The sequence below is a fragment of the Papilio polytes genome, unplaced genomic scaffold, assembly GCF_000836215.1.
Source record: "Papilio polytes unplaced genomic scaffold, Ppol_1.0 DF822067.1, whole genome shotgun sequence".
Taxonomy (NCBI): Eukaryota; Metazoa; Arthropoda; class Insecta; order Lepidoptera; family Papilionidae; genus Papilio; species Papilio polytes.
Window position 1 is genome coordinate 7513021 of NW_013527137.1, and position 21795 is coordinate 7534815.

The following is a 21795-nucleotide window of genomic DNA, read 5'->3' on the forward strand; positions in this document are numbered from 1 at the left end:
GAAGGCTAGTAATAATATAAAGATAAAAGATTTGTATTATATCTGTTTTTCAGTATAACTCAAAAGCTAGGGAAATTCTTTCACCATTAAAAAGTTATGTTATCAGTAACAGTTTTAATTTAACGTGGATGACGATGAACTGGTATGTGATATAGAAGGGATGCAGTTAAAGGCAGCGGTAGAGTAGCGCAGAGTAGCGCAGAGTAGCGCAGAGTAGCGCAGAGGTACCTGCAGCTGCTGGTACTCGAGGCGCGCGGAGGCGAGGTCGTGCGCGGCGCGCGGCGGGGAGCTCTCCGCGCGCCGCACCGGCGAGTAGCGCTCCGCGTGCTCCCGCGCTGTACGGTCACACAACTTCATTAATTATGTTATAATGATGCTACTACTTTATTTAAACTTAACAGATCAAGTATCTTTTAATGATTATGGAAATGTTACCATTTAAATGAAGTTACGACTCTTGAATAATACGAGCAAATTGAAAGTAATTGTTTTTTTTATTAATAAAGTCTTAAACAGGAAAGTGTTTATTTATGGTGATATCAAAACTACCTTAAATAGTTATGGGAAATAAAATGTTTGCACAATTTATCCTGCTTAAGGGACCAAATATTACTATTGCTTCCTGTATAAAATGTTCAACTAAAAAAACGTGAATTTTCTTTATATTAATCACTAAAACATGTTAAAAAGTAAACACACAAACAGGCAAAACTATTGCAAACACTGAACCAAAATATTATAGCAAAATTATCACATGCAAACAGTTATTATAGTAATAATTACAAACCTCCATCTTTCACGCGTTCAAAAACCAAACAAATTAAAAATAAACTAAAAAAAACTGAACAAAAATTTACCCATTTCCTGTACAGTAGCTAACATTTGTAGTTTAACCCTTTGAGGTCCGGAGTACTTGCGTTGCCGGTTGTACTGAGTCTGGTTGCTATACGCGGCGCCCGGCTGCACTTGGCACGGCGTTCCCGCGGTTATAGACCCGCTGGGGATGCCCGACCCGGGTATACCCGACCCATTCGACCCGGACATACCCGAGGCGGTAATCGATTGCGTTTGCCCGCAAGTAATCGAACCCATACTTTGACTTTGGTAATTCCCAATCGGAGTCCCACTAGTAATAGATCCCGTCTGGTTTTGGTAATTAGTGATTTGTATACCACTTGTTATCGAACCAAAGTTATTTGGAAACTGCGTATTTGAGTAATTCGATGAGATATTTGAGTTATTTAAAAAGTTATTTGCGTTATTCATGAAATTGTATTCGCTAAATTGATTTTTATCGAAGTTTGTTGTGATAGGTTTCTCTGTTATTGTATTTTGATTCTGTGCGAGTGAACCATGGTTGGGGGAGAATGGTCCAGTAGGGGGTGTGTAGGGGGAGGCGGCTTGGTTGGTGATGGGGGTGCCTGATACAATCGACCCCTTCCTCCCTATCATACTGCCTTGTGGTATTGTTTCTAATGAAGATATCATTTTCTGGTTATTCTGGTTTTGGTTCGTGAAGTTAGGTGTACCAGCTGTTATAGAACCTTGTGCGGGAGTTTGTGGTACGGGTGTCTGGTTCGTACCAGTGGGTGGACTTTGGTACCCTGATTGGTTCTGGTACTGATATCCCCCTTGTATCGAAGGTGGTAAATAGTTCCTGTTCATTCGCCGCTCAACTTCCATAACCAGCTCTGGGCTTATAACTGAAGGGTTGTGGTAAAAAAAATAAAAATTAGCAAATAAAATGCAAATTAAAACAGCATGCACTACTAAATGCATACAACGTAAAATATCAAAAACATGTGTCTATTAAATATTAAAAATTGATAAGTGAGAAAAAAAGAGTCTTCAAATAAAATTGCGAAAAAAAAAATTATTAATTACAAGTATCATAAATCAATTTATTTGCAAACATTTGAAGACTCCAGCTGCAAAACATTATAAAAAAAAATACAAGCTATTATTACATCTACAAACAACTTCTGTATAACGATGATTTATTCATCACTATAAAAAAAAAACTTAAAAAAAATCGTATACAAAAATCGTTTCACAACTAATGCTACAACACTCCAACAAACTAGTTTCGACTACAAAACATACTGTTGTCCCTTTCTTCTAAAGGAGTGAAAGAGACGACAGTAATTTTGTATGCAGTGTAAGAGAGATGCACTCACCCGGCGGCCGCTCCGTCACCGTGAGGAGACCTGTCCGTCTCATTCTAATGTTGGCTGTTGAAGAGGGAGAGGTGCTCGTCTGCAAGAGAAAATACTTATTCATTTATCACGTAGACAGAAATATTGTATACTAGTTTTAGCCCGCGACTTCGGCCGCGTGGAATTATAATCATCATTGAAATCCGTTTAGATTTTAGGTTACAAACTCTAACATCCATCCATCTAAACCTTCGCCTTTATGATATTAGTAAGATAAATATACTGGATTCTTTTAGCGATTTTGCATAGGAAACTTAGACTGCGCTTTCTTTCAGACTATATTCTACATCTGTGTCTAATTTAATCCAGATCTGTGCAGACGTTTTGAAGATATGTAATAAAAACATCCAATCAAACTTAAGTATTTGTACTAGCTTTTGACCGCGACACCGTCCGTATGTAATTTAAAAACACTTAAGTACCCTGTGTTTATCCATATTTTTGTCAAATTTCATTAAAATGGAGATAGTAACAAACATCCATCCATCCAATCTTTTGTATTAGTATATTTGAATGTATTCACCATAGGTCCGATGCAGGAGGTGGAGGTGACCACGTTCGCAGCGTCCTCTGGCGTCACTATCGTGTGTCTCTTGCTGCTGCCGCGGCTCTGCATGTATCTATACATCCATACAAACATACATACAAATTTAATCGTTCCAATTTTTTTTAACTAAGAATACTACGATATGAAAAGGTAACACAAATAACACTTCAATATTAGTGAATTTGCTAAAATGCTATAAAACTGAGGGTTAGGGGGGCTAGTAGAGAAATTAACTTTTTTATTGTTACAATAAAGTTTGTACAAGAAATAATTCAGCAAATTATATGTTAGCAAGTATAGTGTACCAGATAGATTAATTGTTCGATTTGTTACTAAAAAAACTGTTTTGCCCATTTGGCGAAGTTATTTATTTTAACCGTGTTTACCTTGATAAATTAGTATTGTATACGGAGTCGGTAGCTTGTTCCTCAGTGCGCTCTCCGTCCTCCGGCCGCGCGCCCGTGCCGCTGTCCGACACCTGGACACAAATATTACTTATTTTACAAATTACACATTATAATCTTCTATGTAAATATTATCTATACTTCTATACTATTATAATAAAGGTAAATTATGTACATATGAAAATTCGAAAAATCAAAAATCACATTGCTACAAGGCGGGATTCGAACCCAAGACCTGTAGAGTACAAGTCGAGTGTTACAAAGAAATTTATTTGAAATCATGTAAATTAAAAATAAATAATTAAACAAATAAATTAAAAAAAAAAATATGTGGTCAATCAATATAATAGGCAATATGCATATGACGCCAAATTGTACCAAACTTTTTTTAAGTACACTTTATTACTATAAAAACATTCCTGCAAGGATTTTTTTAAATATAATGTGATTTAGTGGCAAAATTTAATCATTAAAAAGTGTCTTTTTTCAAATTCCCTCGCTAAGTTCTAAAACGCACACTATTGGTCGAAGCAAGAGGCTTATCTAATATGGCGGCGCTGTGTTGTCAATACACAGTTCATTTACGTTAGTTTATATAGAAATACACTCTTGAAGTATTTTACTGTAAACACGGTATTAAAACCAACTTTAAAATAAAAAAAATTAATGAATATAATTATTAATTACCACTTATTTGTACTAGGAATAATAAAAATGAATCGATTTTTGACTTTTTGACCTTGAGAAACTTTGTTGTGTTTTACGTCGAAGTGACATCTGAGCGTAAGTTATGAATGGAATAGACGATTGACGTCAATCGTCTCATGACAACTCCGGTCGCGTTTTAGTCGCTGGAAAATGGTCGTAATTTTATTTTATTATTTTTAGCTCAATGGTTGAATATTTTCGCGTCAATTTTTTTTGTTTATTTTATAACAAGTAGAATCGTTTAAAAAAAGAAAAAAATACATGCATATTCCCTATTATCTTAACAGTACGTACATGATGCGCGGGCGCGGAGCGGCAGCAGCTGCGGTCGGCGCAGCGCGGCACGTGCGCGCCGCCGTCTGACGCACGACGACCGAACGAAGACGCTGGAAAAACATTAATTTTATAAACATTTTTTTATATCATAAGATGACAAACGGGCGGCCACTTGAGTTCGCCGAAATAGCGAGCTTATATACATCTGCAATAGCAGATGCGCCCACCTTTAATGAACGGAGAGGAGGAGAGAAATAGAGAGGATATCTCCCTTATGCGTTTCCTTCGTCATTCCGGCATGTTCCATTTACCTAACTAAATTTACTTAATCAGTTAGGTAACAAGTTTTTTTAAATAGATAAATATACTATGTGTATACCGTGTGTCTGCATGGCGTGCGGCGGCTTGAGGAGGTGCTGGTCTTTAACGCTGAAGTATCTCGGCGGCTGGTGCTGCACCGCTGGTAACTTCGCCGCCAAGTTCGTGTTCGGCAACAGGGATACATTCGGCGAAGCTTGCTGCTATACAAATATATTTATACAAACTATAATACTGAATTAAAAGAAACAAAACAATCAAATATTCTATGTTTTCTTCCTGTTTATGTTCTATCATCACCAGCTCACTATATGTGCCCACCGAAGGGCTCGGAGCCTACCCTAAATTAGGGTGACTAGGCCATACTCAACCACGCTGACGCGAGTTGGTCGTCTTCACACATATCTTTGAATTTCTTCGCTGATATGTGCAGGCATCACGATGTTTTCCTTTACCGTAAGAACGTCGGGTAAATTATGTATATATGAAAATTCGAAAAATCGAAAATTACATTGGTACGGCGGGATTCGAACCTAAGACCTGTAGATTACAAGTCAAGTGTTTAAACCACTGAGCTACCGACGCTCTCATGTTCATCTTCTATAGCTATGCCAAATTTCATCGAAATCTATGCAACAGTTTAGGCTATAAACTCTAACATCTATCCATTTGAACTTTCACATCTTACCAATATTATAAATGCGAAAGTTTAGATGGATGTTTGTTTGTTAGAGTTTGTAGCCTAAACGCCTGAACGAATCTCGATGAAATTTAGTATAGATGTAGAGGATAGTCTGGAAGAAGACATAGAATATTTAGTTTTTTTAATTGTACGTAGACATAAAGGTAAAATTTTTGAATATATAAAACATTACATTAAAGTGTGCGGACACGCAGAGCGGCGCAGGGCGTAGGTCTACGGAGGCCGCGCCGCAGCCCGACAGCTCGCTGGGCTGAGAACAATACACAGAAATACATTAAAAAAAACTTTTATTATCTATTTTTTTTTACCAAAATCGGATAATTTCTTATAGTATACATCTATTCAAATATCTTGATAGCTCAGTCATATACCGTCCTCCCACATGAATGTAACAAGTATACATATTTGCCCTTGTCCCTAAATATACAAATACAAAACTTCTGAAGCTTGTATTTATTAAGTTTTTGAATATATCATAATTAACTATAAACTATATCTGTCATATCTTCCGATCATGAATACATTCTAATAAGAAATACGTTTAAAATGCTTATATAAGTTTTTAGTGTTATAAATAAAACAGCTAAGTGTAATTTGTTACATTGAATACTACGGCTTTAGCAACTCCACGGCTAACGCGTATTTCACTTAAAATTGTGTTCTGCCACCATGTTCCGAGCCAACAAGATATTTGAATAGATCTATTATTTAGATTTATAGATTAACAGTGGTCCCACTTTTACATTTTCGCACTGTAGGGTCTGCTCTCGCGGTGGATTACCACGACCACACATAATACAGGCGTGAAGTGGGAGCAATTCCGCGTTCCGTCTGATGAGTGTGGTGCTGGAGGCCCAATATTAGTCCCTTTTCCTTCCCACCGTTTTTCTTATAAGAGAACGATGGGAAGGGAAGGTGGAGACGCATAGGAAGGGTAACCATCTTTATCTGCGTCTCCTCCGTCGATTAAGGGTAGACACCGCTATAACAAATGTCTGGGCGGGGGTCGCTTTGCCAGTTTGACTTCAGGTCGCTGTTTATTACAAGAGAAGGGGCAAACACAGAGGTGGGTAACGACGCTCATGGACATCCGCAATACTAGAGGAACTACAGATGCGTTTCCGGGTTTGCTCGTTTGCCACCTTATGATATAAAAACCTTGTGTACTTGTGCGTGGCGGCAGTCCCCGGGGCCGACGGTGTGCCGGCGCGCGGAGGGCGGGGGCGGCGCGGGCCGCTCCTCCGCCGCCGGCGCGCCGCACTCTCCGAACTAAAACAAACAAATTACTTACTTACTACTTACTGTGTTGGCGCAGCGACCCAAAGTGGGTCTTGGCAAAAACAAACAAATTGCATTAACTAACTATAGTAAAAAGAATTCCACAGTGGAATCTTTAATTCGAGTTTTTTTAATATAAAAAAGTTTAGTATGTTTTTTTGTTCGTCACACGGACATTATCGAATTAAATGAACTATGCTTACAGCATGTTTGCAGTAAGTTTTATAATTAAGAAAACGTGATAGAACTTATAAAAATATATTTAAGAAAAATTCAACCCGCAGTGAGCGTGTCCACTAACTTAAGATAGATAGGATTGGAGCTTAAATAAACTAACTATAACTTAGGTTTTTATATTATGTACCACTATGTTTTACCCGCATAAAATTAAAAAATTAATTACTTAGTACTTTTTTTTTCAAATTATGTTCGACATCTATGTCAAATTCCAGCAAGATTTGTATTAAGAAACATCCATCCCTCTATAATCATATTTATAATATTAGTAAGATTTACCTTCTCCAAGTTATCGTCTCTATCCATGACGTAGTCGACAGGCTCGCAGGGAATGGACACCAGGCACTCCTGCGAGCTGCACTCCTCCGCCTCCATCTGCTCCTCCTCCGTGTTCTGTAATACATTAAACACACAATTTACCTCCTCCTGTTACGATTAATTAAACAATTTAGAACCTCCTCCTTTTCCAAGTGGGTTAAATAATTACTTACCTTACAGCTAGTGAGATCCAACGGCTGACTTCTGTTAGAATCCAGCGAGTCTGTAATTAATTAATATTTCCTTATTTTATTTTGTTTTGTTTTAAATGGCCAATGTTTGCCTTGAAGAGACATTTACAGCTTCACCGGACTTGAGGCCGAACGCAGGCGCTTAGCCTAAACCTCGTTTATGAATAACTAAGCTCGAAGACTCCCCCAGGAGCCTTGACACGAGCCGTTACTTCGTTATTACCGGATTGGGGGTCACCGAGCTCTTAAGTCGCTTCGGTGGATGCTTCATGGAGTGACTAGGCACAAGGGCGCCCGAGAGGGGACCTTATTATATTAGTGAGATGTGAAAGTTTAGATGGATGGATGTTAGAGTTGTAGCCTAAACTGTTGCACAGATCTCGATGGAATTAGGCACACATATAGAACATAACATTTAAGACAACATAGATTATATGATTGTTTTTTTTAATTCAATTTTAAGACGCATGTCAAAGTATAGTCGGTTTAGGCTACAAACTAACAAACATCCATCCATACTTTGGTATTTATAATAGTATGAGGTAACCTCTATGCATGGTGTTCCTGTGCGCGGTGCGGCGGCGCAGCTTGTCCAACAACAGATTGTATATCGCTGAGATGTGGTCGAAGCGCTCCTCCTGCACCGACTGGAAACAAACATCAAAATTATCTACTATACGTTTATTTACTAACTAGCTTTCGCCCGAGACTCCGTCTGCGTGGTATTAATAAAAGCAAAAGAAAGTAGCCTATGTGTTCTTCCAGACTATCCTCTACATCTTTGCCAAATTTCATCCAGATCCGTTCAGCCAAACTCTAACAAACATCCATCCATCCATCCAAATTTTCACTACGTCAAAATTTATTGATTTATATAGATTTACAAGTAAAACTTTAAAAAAATGCACTAAAACCCGCACAAGTTATTTCCTTGTTATGTAAAACGCCGATTACTTTGACTTTTGTCTTTTAACTTTCCCTCCATCTCGTTTACACTTTTATTGACTGACTTCCCAAAAGAAAGCGGTATTCAATTCGTTTTTTTATTATTTTCCACGCAACTTATGTAATCATGGAAGTATTACTAGAACAGGAATGAGATCTTGTCACAAAGTTGAAAATATCCTTCTCTGGCGATGGTGACCAAGTTGAAATATGATTTAAGGACAGTAGTTATAAAAAATCTTATTTTTGTTGTCTGACGTCAGCAGATTATTGTTTACATATACCTTTTAGAGAAAGTACTAGTGAAAATTTGTAAAGTAAGTTTGTAGTGTAAAATGTCTTTGTTAATATGAAAATGTAACATATAAACGGGATATGACGTCATTAGTCAAAAGTTGTGTTTTGTGCGTGTTTGTAGTCTCACCTGCAGCACGAGGTCCGCTGTGAGTCCCGGCAGCGCCTGCATGTGAGCTAACACCTTGTGGTGATGCGCGCCCTCCGCTGCCACCTCCTCCCCCTCGCAGTGACACGTGCACGCGCCCTCCGACGCGTCTGTTAAACAGGTCACATTGATTGGGGGACAAGCCAGTGAAATGTAGCTGGAATGAACTGTCATAATTTGTTTAGTAGTAAGGAAGGGGAGGGGGTACCAGGCATTTCCATCTATTGATTAAATTTAATTGTCTCTATATGTTTATTTGTGGTGTATAGTGGGGTGGGGTGGGAGATACCTGGCAGACCAGGTCCAGGTCCCGGCTGGTGCGCGGCCAGCCAGCGGTGGCGCGCCACGCCGCGCAACGACAGCCGCTTCTCCGGCTCCACCACCAGCATGTGACGAATCAGGTGCTCGCATTCTGAAAACAAATACAAGATTTCAGTCCAACTATAGGAACAAAATATAACAATTGATTTGTCTCCAAAGCAGGCAAGCTAAAAAAGCTGACTCCCTGTTACTTCACAAACTGTATATTCAGAAAATTCTGGATACTATAATTATTTTTCTCTCAAATAAGCAAACTATTTAACTATGATTTATATTAATTTATGGAAAGATTTTAAGGATTGCACCACAATGCTTAGTATAGGCACCATTGTCCACTAAAATAGTCGCTTCCTTTCCTATCAGGCAATAATGGAAACCCATTTCAAACTTACTGAACCAAGCCTAGAGTACTATTTTTTTTTATAATATAATGTGGCAAACGAGCAAGCGGCCACCTGTATACACCGAAATGGAAAGCGACCGCTGCACATAAAAATCCGCAATTGCAGGTGCGTTGCCTACCCTTCATTGACGGAGGAGACGCACATAGAGAGGACATTTCCCCTTCCTATGCGTCTCCTCCACCGTCAACTCCACTTTTCCTTCCCATCCTTTCTTCTTAAGAAAAGGGTGAAAAGGGAAAGGAACTAAATTAGGCCTCCAGCACCACACTCATCAGACAAAACGCGGAATTGCTGTTCACGCCTGTTTTCTGTGTGGTCGTGATATTGTATTAGTTAATTGGTTACTAAGGGAGGCCTTAACTCCGATTGTCAGTAACCAAGTTGTGACTTACCTTGTGACATAAAGTATGGTATCCGGAACTTCCCGCTGAGCACGACGTTCCTCAAGTCGCTGAGCGTGCTGCCGTCGAAGGGCAACGCACCGCACACCATCACGTATAACACCACGCCTAACGACTGTATATACAATTATATACTTTAAATAACAACTATTTTATATAATATGGTGGCAAATGAACGGCCACCTGAATCCGCCGAAATGACGAAGAGTCCGCTGCCCATAGACATCAGCAATAACGGATGAGAGACGCATATAAAGAGGATATTTCCCCTTCCTATGCGTCTCCTGCACCGTCAAATTCACATTCCCTTTCCATCCTTTTCTTATTTGAGAAAGGGTGGGAAGGAAAAGGGAGTAAAATAACTTGCTTATGCATGCAACTTTGTTCAAAAAACATTCCGCACTGTATTCAAAAAACGTAGTAACTCACTACACTTGTGTAAAATACTACATTTGTGTAAAATTTCATAAAGATCCGTTAAGCCGTTTTTGATATACGTAACTAACATCCATCCAAAAATCTATCACAATTATAAAATAAATAAAAAAATGATTACTACTATTAACAATATTTAAGAATTCGTAAGTCTTTTCAGTTCGAGCACTTCATGGAATACGTTACAGAACTACGTATACAGTTTTACTCCGTTGAAACTTAGGTCAATGAATCACTAGGTAACAATAATTTTTTTTTATATTATAAGGTGGCAAACGAGCAAGCGGCCACCTAAATCCACCGAAATGGAAAGCGACCGCTGCCCATAAACATCCGCAATTGCAGATGCGTTGCCTGCCCTTCATTGACGGAGGAGGAGACGCACATAAAGAGGATATTTCCCCTTCCTATGCGTCTCTCCCACCATCAAATCCACTTTTCCTTTCCATCCTTTCCTCTTAAGAAAAGGGTGGAAAGGGAAATGGACTAAAATTTAAAATTAAACGGAAACATCAGCAATGAGATTTTTCACTAGACAGTTCAAGTCACAATAGTTACGTATTAAATCAATATAAAATTACATAATGTACATACATACCCAAATATCCACTTTAGGTCCATTATAGTGTCTGCCTTCGAAGAGTTCCGGCGCGGCGTACGGCGGGCTTCCACACCACGTGGCCAACGTCGCACCCGCACTGTATTCATTACTGAACCCGAAATCTGCCAACTGTATAACACTAACATTAACACGTTGAATGCGGAACCAGGTTTAAAACACCAGTATCTTATTTACAGTGCGAATAAGAAATACTTAATATTATAAAGAGAAAGATTTGTATGTATTGAAATAACTCAAAAACTACTGGGTCGATTCTAAAAATTATTTTACCATTGAAAAGCTACTTTATCAGTGAGTACCATAGGCTAATTTTTTTTTAATTACACGCGGGCGTAGTCTCAACAACTGCTAGTGTTTATATAAACACAGGTTGTGCAAAAAGTAAAAGCATAGCCTATGACACTCAGTGATAACATAGTTTTTAATGGAACAAGAATTTTTGAATTTGTCCCAGTAGTTTTTGAGTTATTTCAATAAATACAAAAATACAATGCTTTTCTCTTTATAATATTAGTATAGATAACATAGATTTTAATAGTGCAAGAATTTTTGAATTTGTTCCAGTAGTTTTTGAGTTATTTCAATAAATACAAAAATACAAAGCTTTTCTTTTTATATCAGTAAAGAAAACATAACTTTTTGATAGCGCAAGAATTTTTGAGTTCGTCCCAGTAGTTTTTGAGTTAATTCAATACATAAAAAATACAAATCTATTCTTTTTAGAACATTAGTATTGACTAGTATAGAAGAAGCATATAACAATATACTAAACCTTTATATTCATATCTCTATCCAGGAGTAGATTCTCCGCCTTAAGGTCCCTGTGTACAACTCCGCGAGAATGGCAGTAACCAACTGCTGCCACCATCTGTGCGAAGATACGAGCAGCCTCCGACTCCGGCATGCGGCCTTTTGACACCAAGTGATCTGGAATGTGACGTCATAACGTTAACACGTACAATGCGACTATCAGCTGTATACTAAAATGACATTTAAATTTATATCTGTAATATTATAACTAATATTATAAATGCGAAAGTTTAGATGGATGGATGGATAGATGTTTGTTAGCGTTTGTAGCCTAAACGGCTGAACGGATCTCCATGAAATTTGGCACAGGTTTAGAGCATAGTCGGGAAGAACACATACGCTATTTTTTATCCCTGGAATAGTTACGGTTCCCGTGGGATTCATTAATTTAGTTTTTTAATGTTTACTCGATCATACTGCAACGGTTCAACATATCTTATTGAAATTTGCCACAGATATAAAACAAAGTAATGTCGGTGCAACAGGTTTTTGTCCTCCACATAACTCTTTCATACGTCATCTCAGTCATCACTCCCTTCTTGTTCATGTCACCTTACACGCAATCCATCCATCTCTTTTTAGGTACTACGCTACTAACATGCCATTCATCCCTCCTCATAACATGCCCATACCATGCTAACCTTTTACTCCTTACCTTCTTTACTACTGGGGCTACACTCAAACTTCCTCTAATATTTTTCTACATTTTTTAATAATCATTTTATTTCATAAAAAACCCTATACTTACAACACGCTTTAGGCTGTTTTCAAACTATTAAACTTATGGGGCAAATAAATTCGAAAAACCCACGTGGGAAAAGGACCATAAACTACAAACTGACCATAAAGAGGAAGCAACATTGCCATGGTAACGGTAATTTTTTTAACGTCAAAGCCTTCGTTGTCTTTTGTGCATTTGAATTTTGGCATTTGCAATCATTTCATGCGGATGAGCCGCGTGAGAAAAAATCGTTTTCTTATAAGAGCAAAGCATATAATTTTCCTCATAAGAGCAAAGTAATTTTTTAAATGAATCCAAGACAAATATTTTTCTCTTACCAAATATTTCCCCGTTAGAGGCGTATTCTGTGACTAGGTATATTGTGTGTGCGCTCTCCATAACCTGGAAACAGAGTGATTATCTTTAAATCTATAAAAAACCATATTACTATCTGATATATGATTTGAAATATGTAGATACAATGTGTTTAAATTTTCGCAAACTTCCAATGGGTTTACGGGCTCCCACGTATAGTTTTATCCTATAATTGTCATTTGCATAATACTCAACTGGATATTGCATGAAGAACGTAATTAACTTTAATAATAATTAAAATCTATCATATAAAATTGACTTTACGACCAAATATTAGAGCACGCGCACCTTTGTTGTACTATAGCACAACTGTTTAGTTTCGCTTTGAATCCTATGACCTTATATAAAGGTGCGGACATTACTCGATTTTTAGTTGTGCAACTAAACAGTAGAATTGGCTGCGAAACAATCGACAATCGCACAACAGTTGTCAGTTTAGTCAGTGTCCTCAGTGTGCGCCCGCTCTTAAGTACGATAGACTTATCGAATTGTCCTTAAACTATTCATTAAAAATCATCTATTACGTCTAAAAAAGAAATAAAAAAACATGGACATTACCTGATATAATTTAACAATATGCGGGTGCCTCATCCTCTTCATGATAGCGATCTCACGAAATGTCTTTTTCAAATTATCTTCATCTAATCGAGCTTTGTCTATTATTTTTATGGCAACCTGAAATCAAAACAATAAACAAAATTGTTAAAAATTCTCCTATTTAGGAATGTCGGTAAAAAAAGACCCCAAATTTCATCGCGCGATTTTGAGCTAAACTATTTAACTACGTCGTAGCCTTAAAAAATCCAACAAAAAAGTGGGACCCACCTGTAAGCACTACCTTTCCGGTAAAAAAAAGAATTATGAAAATCAGTCCACTAACGGCGAAGTTATAAAAAAAACATACAGACGAATTGAGTACCTCCTTCTTTTGGGAAGTCGGTCAACAAAAGTAAGTAGCCTATGACTTGACTATGTTCTACATCTAAAATATTTGGTGAACGGACCTCAATATGCATATTTCATCGAGACCCTTTCTGCAGTTTAAGCTACAAACTCTAACAATAACCCATCCATCTAAACTTTCGCATTTATAATATCAGTAAAATTATAACTAAGTTACGTGTACTTGTAGATTTTGTCAATCTGTAAGCTCATTGCACTATTATCTTACTAATATTATAAATGCAAAGGTTTAGATGGATGGATGTTTGTTAGAGTTTGTAGCCTAAACGTCTGAGCGGATTTCGATGAAATTTGGTATAGATGTAGAGGATAGTCTGGAAGAACACATAGGCTACTCACTTTTGTATTGTTTAATTCCACGAGGACGTAGCCGCGGGCTAGTTTAAAATATTTTAATATTAATTTCAAACAGTGTATACTTAATTCGGGTTGACTCTATAGCAATCGACTCCTAGCTCGTACAAAGAAGCAATTAGTTTGTACAATTGAGACGCGTGTTGTCACGTGGTGGAAGCATGGCAATTGATCTGAGGCCCCCAAATGAATTAATAAGTCGACAAACAAGCAATTTACGAGTAACCAGCATTAGGATAAGAATGATTCATGCGAAAACGTTTTGAACCGTGAACGAAATGTCATTTCCTTGTGAAAAAATAGTGAAAGGTCTGTGGTCTTGTGTTTAGAAAACAACGATAAGGATTTCCCGCCTGAATCTAAACAAGTAACTTATCAAAACACAAATAAAAATCAATTACTAGAAGAAATTATCAAAATAGCTACATTTATTTCTAATTAGCTTTTGCCCGCGTCTCCGTTCGCGCATTATTAAAAAAATAAGTAGCGTATATGTTCTTCCAGACTATATTCAACATCCTTGTTAAAGTTCATCAAGATCATAAGTAAGCCATTATGGAGATTGTAGTAACACACGTACATTCACATAAACATTTATATTAACAAAAAAGTAAGATAAAAAAATATGATTTACGCGAACATTACGTGTAAAAATTGTTTCAAATTTTAATACCGACTTGTCCTTTCATTCTTATGAATTTTCTTATGTTTCTTAACAGGCACAATTATGAAGGATCCAAAGAAGTGTAAAATAATATAACAATGAAGAAATTAAAGACAGTAAAATTCAAAACAAACAAAAAAAACACATTTGGATCAAGAAGAAAATCCTAAAAGCAAACAAGGACTTTGACCTATCTATGTCGGAGGAGCACTAGAATAAAAAAAAATACAGACTTGTCCTGCAAGTTACATTAACTTGAATGTGGTAGCATTAGACGTCTTAACTATCGATCAACGATTAGGGGCTGCTTAGAGATTTCAAAGTTCCAACGCAGAACTTTGAGTGGCTCTTGTATGCAGCTTCCAGTGTTGATAAGTGATACGGGGTCGTCGCGGGGTCGCGCGAGGTCACGGCGACCTTGACCCCGCGCGACTCTGCTCGTATATCAGGGCTGCCACCAATCGGGTTTATTCAGTGTATATTCGACCTACGGTATACATCTTCAAACATCAATGTAACAACTAAAATACTGTAGTTGACTGACGTTGTTTTAAATTGTAATTTATGCCGCTAGTTTGGAGCTAAGTTTTTAGAAAATTGGCAGCCCTATGCATTAGAAGTCTTCAGAAAACTCAAAGCTCAAAGAATAGAAAACAATGCATTTTACTTTTGTAAATTCAAACAAATAATAAATACCCTCTCGTCCTCGTGCATATTTATTTTATCTTAACATTTTGCTTTTGTTCATGTTTTCACACGTTCTATTTCACATTTGTAATTTCCCCGAAACTTTTTTTCAGGTTTTAACCTATTTCCTTTTCTTGTTAATTCACTTTTTGCACTAAAATTACCTCTTTACCATATTAGGACATTCAAATAGTTAGTTTCGTTGTCCTAAAAATAAATAAAAAATAAAATAAAATAAAATAACTTTATTAATTTTCCCCTTTGGCGGGGGGACTGGTGTCCAAACTAGGGTCGCGCCCTGTGTAATGGATCACCACCATAAAAGAGTTGTGAATTCTTAGAAAAAATTGGCAAACTCTCAAATCGGTCATGTAAACTACGTGGAAACTAGCGTAGGATACTTTTCTCTACAATGTTTTCGTAAAGGCGAGTCTCCGCTGTACTTTAGAGTGGTAGTGCCCGCTTTAACATCTTAGCACGAATAGGCCGGCACGCCCGGTGTAATACCACGACCACACAGAAGACAGGCGTGAAACGGAAGCAATTCCGTGTTTCGTCTGATGAGTGTGGTGCCGGAGGCCTAATTTTAGTCCCTTTCTCTTTACAACCCTTTTCTTATAAGGAGAGGATGGGAAGAGCAAGTGGATTTGACAGTAGAGGAGATGCATAGGAAGGGGAAATATCCTCTTTATGTGCGTCTCCTCCTCCGTCGAATAAGGGTAGGCGACGCATCTGCAATTGCGTATGTCTATGGGCAGCGGTCGCCTCGCCATTTTGGCGGATTCAGGTGGCCGCGTGCTCGTTTGCCACGTTATGTTATAAAAAAAAAACTTCCATTACAAAATTATTGTTGTTTTCGATAACAAAAGTAGAGATAAGCATCTCAGTTATACCTCTGTTCCCAGTGTATTCCATACAGCTTCAAACATTACTATTGAGAAAATCTATTTGCATAACAAAATGATTTTGTGTACATTACGTCGGATGTTAGCTGTTTGACCCTGAATCCGGTATATTAAGATAAGAAACTGACTCACAATTAAGTTAATTCAGGAAAATATAATTTAGAAACCTCAGAAATAAACACTGTATAAAGTTAAAGTTAGGAATAAACTGAGTAAAAACGAAATTTGTACTAATATTTGCTTATGCTCAGTTTATTCCTAAGTTTAACTTATACCGCTTTTATTTCTAAGGCTGTAACGATTTAAATTCCAGTTAAAGATTTATTCTTTTCTTCTATGTAATTAAAACAAGTCACCTTTCGAGTAGATTTATTGTACTGGATGTTTCACGCGACTTCGTCTGAGTGTTATAAGTTACTCGATATAGTAGTGTTAGAGTTATTTTAATACATACAAAAACACAAATGTTTCCTCTTCATAACATTAGTTTAGATGTAGAAATAAATTATCAGCATTACAATGACCAATCTTGTTAAATATCTTTCAACTACAGTTCAATACCATCCTTTAAAAAAATACCTCATCATCACCAGCTCACTATACATCCCCACCGAGGGGTTCGGAGCCTACCCTAATAAAGGTGACAAGGCTATAGTCAACCACGCTGGCCCAATGCGGGTTGGTTGACTTCACACATATTTTTGAATTTCTTCGACGATATGTGAAGGTTGCATCACGTTTTCCTTCACCGTAAAGACGTTGGGTAAATTATGTATATATGAAAATTCGAAAATCACATTGGCACATGGCGTGATACGAACCCAAGACCTGTAGATTGCAAGTCAAGTGCTTAAACCGCCACCGACGTTCTCAACCTAAAAATTACCTATATCTTTAAAAAAATATCCTAAAAGGTACTTTAACACAATACTGTTGAATTAATTAAAGGCCTTGTATTCATCCAGGGCCGCATGTCCCTGGTATAAGGGTCGCGCGTGGCGCACTGGGGCCCGACCTTGGCCCACGGCCTCACGATAAGGCCTCCGACAGACGGACGCTCGAGACATCGAATAAGGATATTGTTTTGATGTTAAATCTAATCTATTGTTCAAAAGGATTGACAGAGATCTTTGCATTTGTTCTGAATCACAGCAAATAAAACCATAAGTTTCCTAAGAAAATAGAGGAATAGGAAAATTAAAGTTTATATCGAGAATGAAGCGGGAATTCATGAGGATTCTTTTTAAAAGAAATGAAAACAGTACACCAGGACTTTGCGTAATGAAAATCCACGCTTTGCCAACACATTTTCCTCAAGCGTGTGTATTTAAAAAAATAGTTGGCACATTATTTAGTATTTTTCGTATCTCTGTCGGGAATCGAACGCCGGCCTTGGTGCGGATGGCGCGTGGCCGATAACGCTTCACAAAACCATCTCGAGTTTGTCCTTGATCTCGAAACTCGAACCCGTGTATTTACATAGCGATAGCTTTGTGCTGAAGTTATTTCTTTCAAAGTTATTACACAAAATAAATTACAGAAAGGCTCTATCGCTTTATTTAATATCTTTACTAAATTTAACACGGATTAAGTTGAAATAAAAGTGAACACTTTTTAGCTCAGTAATGTGATGTAGTTAAATAATACTAGCTTTTTCTCGTGACTTCGTTTGCATGAAATCAAAAAATATGACCTACGAGCTGTTGCCCGCGACTTCGCCCGCGTAGTATTAGAAAACATACGAACTTTATAAATTACAAAAAACTACGTATCCCCCGGGAACCGGACATATCTCGGGGATGAAGCTTATCCCATGTGTACTCCAGACTTTGTTTTATATCTGTGCCAAATTTCAATAAGATATGTTGAACCGTTCCAGAATGATCGAGTAAACATTAAAAAACTAAATTAATGAATCCCACGGGAACCGTAATTATTCCCGGGATAAAAAGTAGCCTATGTGTTCTTCCCGACTATGCTCGAAACCTGTGCCAAATTTCATGGAGATCCGTTCAGCCGTTTAAGCTACAAACGCTAACAAACATTCATCCATCCATCCATCCATCCATCCATCCATCCATCTAAACTTTCGCATTTATAATATTAGTAAGAAGTAAGATATAATATTAGTAAGATGTTACTCAGAGATAAATTACCTTTCTAACTGTGAAGGAATTTTTAAAATAAGCCCAGTAGTTTATACGTGAATCGAATACATACAAAAAATATATTTCCTCTTTCATAAGTCTTCATTACACATTTCAATATGCGACTCGAAATTGACAATTATCATCAACCATTCTGTTATGTATATGTCCATCTAACAAGAGTTAAAGCGTATTCAATAGGTAAGTGAAGTGATTCATTGTATAAGATAGAGGGACGCCTACGTTCTTCCTGGATGAGGTAACACTTTATAACACTCTAAGAGCTGGCGCACACCTTTGAGTAAACTATCAACAAGGGCGGGCAGCTTTGGCGCCAGAGGGTCACATATTCGTGATCAAGTCAAGAGCTTGACAAAATTAAACATTGTTGAGAATTAAAACGATTTATTTCAGGTTAGTTATCTTTTTATTCATCCCCCGACTTAACAACACGTTCCCATGGTAACCGCTTACAGTTTTTATATCCAAAGAGTATCAAAATTATATAACATGTCATAAATTAAAAAGCTAATTATCAAAGAATATTTACAGTACATTTACACGTAACAATATATTTTGTCAAGTTCTTGACCAATCAGTTCAGGGGGGGGGGTCATTGGGGTCATAGCCCCCCCCTGGATCCGCCGTTAACTATCAATTGTTGTCCTATCACTCATAGGAATCAAAGCGAGACTAAACAGTTTCGATAGTATAATCAAAGGTGTGCGCGTTCTCTAAGGATTATCACGTATCTCGTGTGTAATGCATTTAGTAAAATACAGTATAAAACAATACGTGTATTTTCAGTCTCCTTTTTGACCTAAAAATCCAAGTTCATAATCGACCTCAATCCATTGTTGTCAAAGGTAATTTACGCATATATAGCTACTGTTCATAATATTCCAAATCATAAGTCTTACGTATTCTCACCACGATTACGCTTTCCTCTTACGAACTATGTTAGTAAAAACTGTAGTTTCATATTCGATCATATTACAGAAGAGCTTGGCTCGTCTGTGACCTAGTTCATCCAATCGGCTTGGTCCACTTTACGGCTTCAGTGTCGTGAAAAGACGTTTTGTCAAATTGGATGTACTATAACACTGTGTGGTAACTATACTGTGGGCTTCCACTACTATCCACTATAAAAAAAACATAATAATATGCATTTTGTCATATAATGTCATAAATGTGTGTTCAAAAAGAGATCACTAGCATTGTGGTGTCAAGCCGCCCACTCGTCCCCCATATACTAGCTTTTACCCGCGACTACGTCTGCGTGGAATTAAAAATAAAAAAGCCTATGAGTTCTTCCAGACTAACCTCTACATCTATGCCAAATTTTATCACGATGCGTTCCGCCGTTTAGGCTACGAACTCTAACAAACATCCATCCATTTAAACTTTGGCATTTATAATATTAGTAAGAAGTAAGATTTTCGGGAACCTGGAGTGTAGCGTGTTGTTTTGTTTCTTTGCTGATCCATTTTTGTATAGATATTCTTAAGAGAGGAAGGTATGCTTAAATAGGAGCGTCGGTGGCTCAGGGGTTTAAGCGCTTGACTTGTAATCTACAGGTTCTCAGTTCGTATCCCGCCATATACCAATGTGCTTTTCGAATAATTTACCCGAAGTTCTTGCGTTGATGGCTCTCAGTGGAGACGTACAGTGAGCTGATGATGCTTAAGCTTGGATTGCCTGAAAGGTTACTTGGTTAAGTTAAGTGACTGAGATGACGGAAGATAGATTGACTGGTCGAAAACATGTGCGTACTACCTGAATAGAAGACAGAAAGATGATTTGTAGCGAGGAAATATCTTTAAACAAAATTGCTGTAAACAATTTTGAAAAATACCGTAAATGAAGAATAAATAACTTAAATGACAAAATAACTTTTAAAAACGTAAACGACAGGGTTATTTTTAAACATTGGGAAATTAAGTTAAAAATAGACTTTCAAATTACAAGGCAACTTGACCTGTAAACCTTGTATGAGGTATGTGTAATTATCATTTAAAATGCGTTAGCGATTTTTTTTTTGGGTTCAAAGCGAATACAATTCTTATACTGAGATTTCAGAAAATTAGACGACTTATGGTAAAATCTAGTAGCCTATGTTATATATACTAATATTATTAAGGGATAAAGTAGATTTGTAATACAGAAAGTTAAACCGAATCCAATACATACAAAACCACAAATGTTTCCTCTTCACAATATTACTATATTGTAAAGATATAGTATAGATAGAGCCCATACGTAAGATTTTACATAACTTTTAACCTTGCAGGCATAACCGTGCTAAGTACTCATAAATACACACTTTAGGGTTTGTCTATAGGTTTTGCCTGTGAGGACTATACCGTCATGAAAAACCTAACGTGTGTGATCTACTGACCTTATACTTAAGGGGTTTACCACGAAATATATCACAGTTAAATTTTGTATTTTGTACAACGCACCTATCGATAAATCTTATACTATGTCGATACCGTTACGAATACCTTCTCGCTAATTTTCGTAGTAGACCCCAGTTAGAGTTTAAATTGCTTTCTATCGTATCTATTTAGAGTTAGTATTAACTAAACTTAGTAGACATCGAAAATAAGGAATTTTCGTTTAAAAATAACAATTACGGAACCACGTAAATTTTTTTTATTTAAATCCATTAAGTGAACTGCAAAATAAATAATCCTTTTATGGTATATACGAAAATAAAATCTAAAAATAGCCCAGCGAAACATGACAAGGCGACCAACATGCTAAATGGGACAACACACATCGAAAATACATTTCTTACATTAAAATTATAATAAAGATAAGGATCTCGAACAAGTTATATACGGCTACGAAATATCGTCAAATTGGTTATACAAGAATACTACACAAGTTTCACGACACACAATTTCATTTGACAAACCAGACAAGAATACAAGTCACAACAATTAACAAGCAATCGAAACCCACATTTAAAAAGGACCAAGGGTTATGAATAATGGACGTAGATATGGAAATTCGAAATCTCTGCGACTCTGGGTTAGTTTCACTCTGTGCTATATATTTACACGCTATTAAACTTAGGGGTAAATAAATTAGATAAAACGTAATGTGGTAAAGGGACCATAAGCTACAAGCTGCCAACATCAAAAAAAGTAAGATTGCAATGGTTTGTCATATCTTTTTGACATTTGCAATTGATATTTTGACAAACGTAAACAATAAGATAAAGTCTTTATAATTTCATGCAGATGAAGCCGCACGCGATCTGCTAGTTTATAATATTAGTAAGATTTATCCGTCGTTATTATGATGAAAAACAAAATGCACTAAAAACAAAACAAAATACACCAAAAACAAAATATTCTCAAAAAAACAGTACACTAAAAAGTAACGAAATAATTCC

General features: G+C 37.0%; 1 protein-coding gene across 2 annotated transcripts in view; it reads right to left on the minus strand.

Moving 5' to 3' along the window:
• Window positions 1–21795, minus strand: part of LOC106107263 (serine/threonine-protein kinase par-1-like) — a 38291-nt gene that overhangs the window by 2690 nt on the left and 13806 nt on the right. The window contains exons 2-20 of one of the 2 annotated variants that reach the window (XM_013288043.1): window positions 13231–13347; window positions 12636–12699; window positions 11539–11693; window positions 10743–10874; window positions 9701–9824; window positions 8873–8995; window positions 8566–8693; window positions 7744–7843; window positions 7179–7228; window positions 6967–7080; window positions 6340–6441; window positions 5345–5422; window positions 4531–4669; window positions 4170–4261; window positions 3150–3241; window positions 2740–2836; window positions 2178–2256; window positions 858–1703; window positions 229–335 (exon numbers count right to left, since the gene is read on the minus strand). In XM_013288043.1, the coding sequence (XP_013143497.1) occupies window positions 229–335; window positions 858–1703; window positions 2178–2256; window positions 2740–2836; window positions 3150–3241; window positions 4170–4261; window positions 4531–4669; window positions 5345–5422; window positions 6340–6441; window positions 6967–7080; window positions 7179–7228; window positions 7744–7843; window positions 8566–8693; window positions 8873–8995; window positions 9701–9824; window positions 10743–10874; window positions 11539–11693; window positions 12636–12699; window positions 13231–13347 (2739 nt within the window). Of the gene's footprint in view, window positions 1–228; window positions 336–857; window positions 1704–2177; window positions 2257–2739; window positions 2837–3149; window positions 3242–4169; window positions 4262–4530; window positions 4673–5344; window positions 5423–6339; window positions 6442–6966; window positions 7081–7178; window positions 7229–7743; window positions 7844–8565; window positions 8694–8872; window positions 8996–9700; window positions 9825–10742; window positions 10875–11538; window positions 11694–12635; window positions 12700–13230; window positions 13348–21795 lie in introns of both variants that reach the window. The other variant, XM_013288042.1, reaches the window with a different exon arrangement.